General features: G+C 58.7%; 1 protein-coding gene across 1 annotated transcript; it reads right to left on the bottom strand.

Moving 5' to 3' along the window:
• Positions 1-2,382: 2,382 nt before the first annotated feature.
• On the bottom strand, positions 2,383-7,839 carry IRX1 (iroquois homeobox 1). The gene is made up of 4 exons (XM_036280404.1): positions 7,312-7,839; positions 3,517-4,549; positions 3,097-3,169; positions 2,383-2,816 (listed from the first exon to the last, which is right to left on the bottom strand). Exons 1-4 carry the CDS (start codon positions 7,585-7,587, stop codon positions 2,759-2,761), a joined length of 1,440 nt encoding a protein of 479 aa, XP_036136297.1. The 5' UTR covers positions 7,588-7,839; the 3' UTR covers positions 2,383-2,758.
• Positions 7,840-8,634: the final 795 nt, after the last annotated feature.

Genomic DNA, 8,634 nt, shown 5'->3' on the forward strand with positions numbered 1-8,634 from the left:
AGGGAAAAAAAAGGGGGGGGGGTGTCTCTGTCTACTCCCAGATATTTTAGGAGCTGAAATGTTGTTTGCACAGGCACTCCCGTGGGCCTGCAAGCCCCCAGGCTGCACACACCTCAGTAGCTGTGTGGTTGGGAAAGATGTAAACAAATAGCATAGGAAGAACAAAAATGCTCTTCAATGCTCGATTAAAAATTCATTTCTAGCTTTTCCTTCGAGAAAAATAATTCTGAGCCTGGCAATCTGACTTCTTTGTGCAGAAAGCTTCTCTAGTTCCCAGGAGGGGGCATAGCCCCTTCATTCTTCTAAGCCATTGGGTGCTGAGGCCTGGAGCCCCGCTGGTGAGCACCTGCTGGCCCAGCCACCTAAGCGACAACGCTATGGGTCCCAAATGTATTGGGTTGAAAAAACTTACAGGGTGGGCAAGAAGCAGATGTCTGCATGGATCATCCCTATTTAAGAGAGTGGGGCCCCACCAAGGCAGAGGACCCTACAGCCCACCTGAATCCCTCCTGCTGCTCCCAGCAGTCACCCAGAAGGGGTCTCCAGCACACTGGATGCCAGAACAGCTTGTCCTTGGGGGAAGGACGAGATTCCTCCTCAGAAGCTCCGGACACCGCCGGTCAGAGCTCTCAAGATGCATACTGTCACTAAGAACTCTGGAATCGGAAGAGCCCAGGGCTCTGACCCTTAAAGAACTAGCGTGGAGGACAGAGAAGAAACTTCTCTCTAAACTCATAGGCCTCACCTGAGACAATGAAAACGACCTGCTTGTAGCCTGGCACCCACTACCTTCCCCGCAAATGCCAGCAGCCTACCCTGAAGGCCAGGCACAGCACCCCAACATTCAAACAAGTGGGTGGTGCCCAAGAACACAGAAAAACCCCAACACCGCAAATCGAAGTTTGTGCCCAAGGCATCCCCAAGGGGCAGCACCCCCATATTCTGCACCATGCCCCAAGAGAAAGATCTGCGCCGCTATCAGGGCCCCATTCCGCTTTCGGCCCATAGAGGGCGCCGCGATCACGTCCATTCGGACTACAAGCGGCTCCACCGCGACCTCAGCCGGCCCTCCGCTCGGCTCCGCGGCCCGGTTCCTCCGGCGGCTCCACACGCCCCGCCCGCTGCGCACCCCCACCCGCCAACAGTCCAGGCTGGCCCTCGCCGCACCCTACGTGCAGCCTTCACGATGGTGGGCAGGAGACCCTTAATCTAACCGACGGGGAGGGGCCATTGGTGAGGGACTCGAGCGCCAGAGTGGGTGGCAACCTAATGTCTTCAGAGCAAGTCGCCCCCTTTCCTTAGCGGCAAAGAAGCCAGGGGCAGACAGCCGCGCTCCTCGCCGCCACTAGCAGCCCCGGAGAGCGGGTCCTGAAAGGGCTCCTGGGTACCGGGCCGAAGGTGTGGGGGAGGGTCCTGTAGGACGCCGGGGACCTGGCCTCTTCGGCGCTGGGCAGGTCTCCCCGCAGCCTACCTCCTACGCTCACGCTCACTGGGAGTTTGGGCAATGTTTGCTTTCCTGGTTTACCCAAATTTAACATAAAGTCGTCTTTTCCCTTTTCGAAGTGCAGGCTGCTGCGGCGCGTCTAGTCGGAGCGCACCGCGGTCCCCAGCCTCCGCAACCATTGCTTTCGGCGTGCACGCGAAGCTGGGGCCGGCCAGCATTGTTTACGCGCTCCGCTCCCAGTTCGCTGCCTGCAGGCCCGGCCTAGGCCGTCGGGGGAGGGGGGGTCATTTGCTCCACGGTTCGCTCACTCCGAGCACCCAGTCGAGGACACCACAGTGTAACGGGGGCGTCCCTGGGAAACCAAAGCCTTTTCCCTTTTGTCCCCACCACCATTATCCAGTCCCCTAGTTCGCATGTTCAGAAAACACCCCCCGCACTGCACCCCTGCCCTGCATCAGGCGAGTTTTTAAGTCTTACGATTTACCCACGTTTAATTTAACCAAATACCAAAAAATACATTCGAAGCAAAGTTTCACATTCCATTATGTCCTCATTCTACCCCTGAAAGACCTGCTGCCACGGTGCACTGTTGAGACAACTGGGTATGAATTTATTTCAAATTTGAAGTTCTCCTTTGGGGACAAGATTGGAAATTCTTTTTTCCATTGTTGCTCACTTTAAAGAAAGTTACTGCCTTAAAATGTAACTAATTTCCGCCCTGAGAAAGGCGTGTCCCAGTATATGTGCAAGAGTTGTTAAGAATCAAACTGCCAACAAGAAACTGCCCTGGTGACAACATCACAAATTCAACAACCAAACACCCACTTCCTGGGTGGAAACTTTCGAAGGGCCTCTCCTCCCCAAACCACAGCACTCAGGCTCTGCCAGAATCCCAGGACTCTGGACACCCCCAGCCACACACAGCAGCAGCCGTGGCATCGTTTCATTTAGTTTATTAGACAAAAATATATGATTTAGACAAGTTCGCTGACGCGCTATTTACAATCTGAAATCACTCTATATACAGAAAAAGAAAAAAAAAGACACAAGCACGTGGGGGCATTTACCGAACTGATAATCAACCAGAGCATGGTGACAGCCACCAGAGCCCAGCCGCGGGCGGAGGCCAGCTGCTTGGACACGAGCTCTGCCGGACGAGCCCCTTTCTGCAGAAAGCGATGGATGGGAGTCGTTGACGTCGTTGCCTTGTTTGTTCTTTACACCAGTCTGAAATATTTGTCTTAATTCCTCCCTCATCCCTCCCTCCCGAACTCCTCCCCCCTCCCCCCAGCAAAACTAAAAGAAGACCCTGAATCAGGCGGACGGGAGGGCTGCTAGGATCCGCGGCGTTCCCTCCTGTGGGGCCAGCGAGCTGCGGGGAAAAGCACAGCAAGACAAAAAGGCAAAGGCACTGTCAGAGGATGGCCGCTGGGACCCGGCGTTGCCGGTTCAGCCAGCTGAGCACCCGGGGTTCCGGGGGCCGGGTCGCCGGCCCCCGCGCGGCTCCCGGGTGGGGAGAAACCTGGGTGGACCCAGCTGGCCTGGAACCCCTAGGCTAGTGAGCAGCGTCCCTTCAACACTGACTGCGCGACCCCACCGCCAACTGGCCCTGCTCCCTCCCCTAACCAGTGGTAAAAGCAAAGAGCACTCACTTGTCGCGCACCGGCTGGAAGGGCGACTTTAACTGCTGTGGCGGTGAGTCCGGCCTGGGGACAATGTCTCTCTCTGCGAGGGAGAGGGAGAGGCAGAGTTAGGACCGGCAGACGTGTTGGGGGTAGGGTGCGAGCAGAGGTGTGCAGGCCTCCTCCCCACCTCACTCCCTCCCGCCGCTGGGGCAGGGTCTCCAGGAGAAGTATCCCTTCCTCCTCCCGGCAGGCTTGTGGTGGAGCACAGCTCTCACGGGAGAGCCCAAGGGCCTTGGCCTGGCTCCCCGAATTCAAGCAAAGGTTACTGCTCAGCCGAGCTCCGCAGCCACTGACTCTCTCCCTCTCGGGCCGGTGCCCCCCGCCCCACGCTCCGCCCAGGCTCGGGATTCCTGGCCCCGGGCGGAAAAGACGCTCCCAGCGCCATACCTGGGAGCGCGGGGCTGCTGCGGGCCGAGGCCTTGTCTCCGTGGTGCATCCCGGAGGCAACAGCGACGGGAGGAGGCGGCGGCGGCGGCGCAGGCAGGTGTGGGCCGTGGGGCGCGGCGTGGGGCGTGCCGACGCCCAGAAAGGAGCGCATGTTGAGCAACGAGCCCTGCGCCAGGAAGGCCCCGTTGGTCCAGTTGGAAAACTTGCCGATGTGGCAGGTGTACAGTCCGTGGCTGGGCAGGAAGGCGGGGTGTTGCAGTGGCGTGCCCGCAGGGGGCCCATGCGTGCCCGGATGGCCTGCAGGCGGTGGCGAGGCCTTGGGCGCGCCGTCGGGGCTGGTGGCCGTCTCGGCCAGCGACCAGATCTTGGGTTTGCTGTGCGGCGCGCCCTGTAGGCCACCCGCTGCCACGCCAGGACTCAGCAGTCGTGTGCTGCCGGGCTCCGGGACTTCTTTGGCCAGGCCCAGGGGCGAGTCTTGGGTCTTGAGCGCGTCGGCGGCCGCCAGCGGTGATCCCTGGTCCCGGGCAAGGGCGGTGGGCACTGTGGGCGCTCGCGGCGCCTCGGCCTTGTCCTCATCATCCTCATTGCTCTGGTCGCCATCATGCTCATCGATCTTGTCGATATCAATGCTTTCCAGATCGATCTCCTCATCGTCCTCGGCCTTCTCGGGGTCACCCTCCGTGTCACTTCCGAAAAGGGCGCCGTCCTCCTGGTCCTTGCTGCGTGCGCCCCAAGTCACCTTGTTCTCTTTTTTGAGGCGCCGGCGCGCGTTGGCGAACCAGGTGGAGACCTGCGTGAGGGTCATCTTGGTGATGATGGCCAGCATGATCTTCTCGCCCTTGGTGGGGTAGGGGTTCTTGCGGTGCTCGTTGAGCCAGGCCTTGAGCGTGCTCGTGCTCTCTCGCGTGGCGTTCTTGGGCCGCCCGGGATCCCCGTACTGGAACTGGCCGTAGGGGTAGTAGGCCGGAGCCGTGTGGGCAGCGAAGGTGGCAGGGTGCACCCCCGGGTTGTCCTTGAGTTCATACTGTGAGCCCTGTGGCCACGCGGCCGGGTGAGGGGGGAGAGACAGTAGGGGTGGAGAAAGAGAGAAAGAGAAAGATGAGTTCCCAGAACTCAAGGAAAAGTTAGGGGCAGCTGCTCCTGTCCGCTCCAGAGCAAAAGGCCCCAGTTCACTACCCGAGGTGGAAGTGGGCAGGGGAGGCAGACCGCGAGCAGCCTCCAGCATTTCCACCGGTGAGAGGGCTGTTCTGTTACTCGAGAAAAGTTCTAGAATCCTTGCCTCTCTGGAAGGCCACAGCGAGATCGTTGGCCCCTAGAATTTCCCCAGGCCGCTCTCCGACCCCCACTCCACCCCCACAACAACTCCACAAGCCGGATTTCCAAGTTTACCTCACACTGGCTGGAGGGAAAACCTTTTAACTAGGCCGATAAAACAGTTTCTCCAAACGTGAAGAACCCAGAGCCCACGCCCCCACCCTCCAACCCTGAGGGGTCAAACAAAATAAACCGTTCGGATTTTCTCTGGCCCAAATCAGCCCGCAATTTAAAATGAAAGTACACCTCCTTTTAGCTCCCAGGTTAATCTGCATATAATGGCTTGCCCACAATTAATGGTCTATAGTGGTGACAGGTAATTTAAAATGTTAATCCTGGCCATCATGGACAACAATAACAAAAACACCTTTTTTTTTTTAACACAAAAGAAGGGCTTATCCGGTAAAATATTAACGGGAGGGCGGCGGTGCCAGCCGCGAGGAACCGGTTTCCTGGGCCTCTTCTCCTACTTTGTCTCTGAAGTTTGACTTTGATCTGCAGTGAGCAGCACAAACTGTGTGAAGGCATTTAGAGGCCCTGATTTATTTGCAATCAATATTCTTTTTATCATCGGTAGTAAAACACAGCGAGTCAAATTATCCCATCAGGTTTTTTGGTAAATAACATTTTATCTTTCTAACAACCTCATTAGGCCTCATTATTACCATAAATTGCCCAGACACTCACAATTTTATCTTTTGACTTCCAAAGCCCCAGTCCAAACAGCTTGGAAGCCTAGGCCTAGCATCTGAGTTTGGGTTTAGGCTTCCCTTCCAAGAACCCACAGGAGACCATGAGGAAACACACACATGTGGAGGGGGAATTTCCCCCCAGTACTCCCTTAGTAAAAATACCAAGCCTCTGCCTTCCCCATGGCCCTACAAGGCAAGCACCTTCTCAAACCTAGAGCTCCCTTCTTCCCCCACAAACACCAGAGTGGGGGTACCAAATGGCACACATCTGCATTCAAAATTTCTGTAAAAAAAAATATAATCCTCCATGTACAACCATCCAGTTTCTATCAGCAGAAGAGGGTTCCAGACTCTGAGAAAGTTGTAAAGAGCAGAAGATTTCTTTGACCAATTAGTTCGGTGGTAAATGCCACAGAGAAAAGGTTTCCTTGGCCAGATTTCGTTTTTGCCTAATCTTTACAAAATGTACTTTGCACTTTTCTAATGCTTTTGCTTGTGATTGCAAAGAAGCCATTGCTGCCTCTTCTCTGCTGGGAATTCTTTTTGAAAGGATACCTTGTAAATCTCTCATCGCTTGCTCGGCATCGCCCGCCAGAACAAAATGGGAGCTGATCTTTTTCGATAGCAAGCGATCTGAAAGGCGGCTGGGGCCGCTTTCAGAGGAATAGGCTTTCTCTCCAAAACTACACGAAAAAGTTACAGGAAAACCCAACGGCCGCTCTGCTGGAGGACGATTGGCGGGTATTTATTTCTTCTCCGGGGAGTGGGGAGACCTGGGGTGGGGTGCCTGAAAACTGCATTATCCCGCTGGCAGCAGCGCAAGAGGGGGCTGCTTCCCTAGCCCCCGCACTGGGCACGCAGATCACCAGCAGCCCAAGTTTCAGCCCGACCTTGCATCAGACCAAGGAAAATGGATCGTGTGGATCAACAGACTGGCCCGCGCCTGGCAGAGCCCCTGCCCCCACATCTGACACCCACTGGGACCTAAGACTAAGAGAACTGCATTTATTTTAAGCCCAGGGACACTGTTTTCTTTAACCCTCCATTATGTAACCAGGGAAGAAAAGTGCTTTTCTTTCGGTGCAAATGAAATGAAAACTTTGGCAACTTACGAAACTCAAAGCAAACACCATTTTAGACGCCAAAAAATATTTCAACTTAATTTTTTCCCTAAATCTCAATTTTGCACACACACCATTAAGAGACCCCTAGGGCCGGTCTGATCGCCATTGTTACGTTGATTTTGACAGCATTTACCAGGCTTTACACTCTGATACGACTGTGTGATCTCTGCCAAAGAAGGAGAAACCACGTCTCCCGCCTGCCAGCCCAAAGCTCCGGAGGTCGCGCAAGCGGGCCCGCGGGCTGGAAGGGACTCCTTGAAAAGCGGGCCGAGATGCCGCAGCACCGCCGCCTGCCCCGCCGACTCCAATGGGCGAGGCACCGAGTGAGCTGGGCCCCGACCTACAGTGTGGGCCGCGCGCCCCCGGTCTGATCCTGCGGCCTCGTGACTCACTCCAAGACCCCCTTAGCGGCCGAGCCTCCCGTCTATCCTCCCAAGATGACAGAACCATTGCCCGCCGGCCCCTTCGCGTGCTCTGGCACCCGCTGCCTCGAACCCGCGGGCAGGGCCGCTCGCGCTCCCCGCCCCGGCCGGCTCCGCCCGCCCGCCCGCCGCTCTCCCTCCCTCCCGTGCGCAGCGCCGCCCGAGGCCCCTGCCCCGGGCGCCGGGGCCAAAAGGGAGAAGCCGCCCGGGCGAGAAAGGCGCGCAGCTGCCGGGCGCACTCACCATCTGCGAGAAGAGGCTGAGGTCGGCGGCGTAGGGCAGGAAGGCGCTGTAGTTGGGCGCGCCCGCGTAAGGTCCGGCCGCCGCGTACATGCCTAGCACCGAGGTGACCGCTGCCGCGCCCGCGCCCGCGCCCAGCTCCGCCGCCCCCGGCCGGCCCGACGAGGCGGCGGCGGCGGCTGCCGCGGCCGCGGCCAGCACGCCTGGGCGCTCTCCGCCATAGGCGCCGGGCCCCGCGGCGCTCAGGTACTGCGGATAGCCCAGCTGCGGGAAGGACATGTCCGCAGTCTCGGCGGCCGCGGCGCTGGGCAAGTATTAAAGGGGCGGGGGAGGAGGCAGGGGGTTGGGGTGAGGCGCGGCGCGGGGAGCGGGCGACAGGCCGGGCGCACTCGGACCGGCCCCGAGGCGGGGGCCGGTGGCTGCTCCTGGGCCCGGTGCTCGGTGGCGCCCGGTTCCCGGTTGCGCCCGGTTCCGCGATCCCGCGCCGACTGCGGCGGCCGCCCTCCGCTCGGCGGCGGGGCTTTCAGACACAATTTGAAGTTGATGCTTTGATTGGCATCCCCTTGAGCGCTGGCCCCGCCCCCGGCTCCCCTCCCGTCCCCTCCCAGCCTCCCGCCCGCCCTAGCCGGCCTCTCCCGCCCCTCCCGGCGAACACGTGGTGCCCCGCGCCGGCCGGGCCACCTCCGCCCGCCTTGGGCGCGCACGCGGCGGGGCAGCGGGTGCGGGCCCGGAGGCCGCGGACTCTTTCCCGACCGGCCTCCGCGGCTGTCTCACAACCTGTCGACACCGGTTTACAGCTGTCGGACACCGAGGTTTGCTGTTTCGTAGCCGAGGTGCGTCTGCTGTTTCACAAAAACATCTCGGATCCTGCTTTTCCACCGTTGGGGCTGTCCTGGGCGCGGTGACAGCCGACGGGGATTGGCCTCTCCTCCGAGGTCGGAGCTGCCTTTGCTTCCCTGGACGTCTTTGGCAGAAGTTGCCCTCGGTGCGCCACTAAGCCGGCGTGGCGTGACATCCGACGTGCTCTGGCGTCTCAGGGGCCCCCATTAGGCATTAAATCATCTGGCAATGACCGACCTTGCTGTAGTTGGAGAAGCGGGAAGGGGCCGAGCTCTTCAGGCTTTCTCTATTGTGGAAACTTTGAAAAAGGGAACCCTCTCTAAGAAGCCACTTGCTGGGGAAAGCAGATGCCATTTATGGTAGCCGGTATTTGGAAGCGGGAGACCTTTTCTTTACAGAGACCGTATCAAAGCAGCGGGAGGGAAACATTCCAGATGCCCAACCTGGCGATGGGAGAAGCCGGAGTGGCCTGGGCACCTCTCGTTT

Source organism: Molossus molossus, unplaced genomic scaffold, assembly GCF_014108415.1.
Source record: "Molossus molossus isolate mMolMol1 unplaced genomic scaffold, mMolMol1.p scaffold_m16_p_3, whole genome shotgun sequence".
In the NCBI taxonomy this organism is placed as follows: Eukaryota; Metazoa; Chordata; class Mammalia; order Chiroptera; family Molossidae; genus Molossus; species Molossus molossus.

Bases quoted from the DNA above. Each gene is read 5' to 3' on its own strand.
- IRX1 (XM_036280404.1), bottom strand. From the start codon at position 7,587: ATGTCCTTCCCGCAGCTGGGCTATCCGCAGTACCTGAGCGCCGCGGGG. The intron at 4,550-7,311 runs GTGAGTGCGCCC...GCGTGGCCACAG, and splicing joins TCAGCCTCTTCTCGCAGATG to GGCTCACAGTATGAACTCAA. The intron at 3,170-3,516 runs GTATGGCGCTGG...TCTCCCTCGCAG, and splicing joins CAGCAGCCCCGCGCTCCCAG to AGAGAGACATTGTCCCCAGG.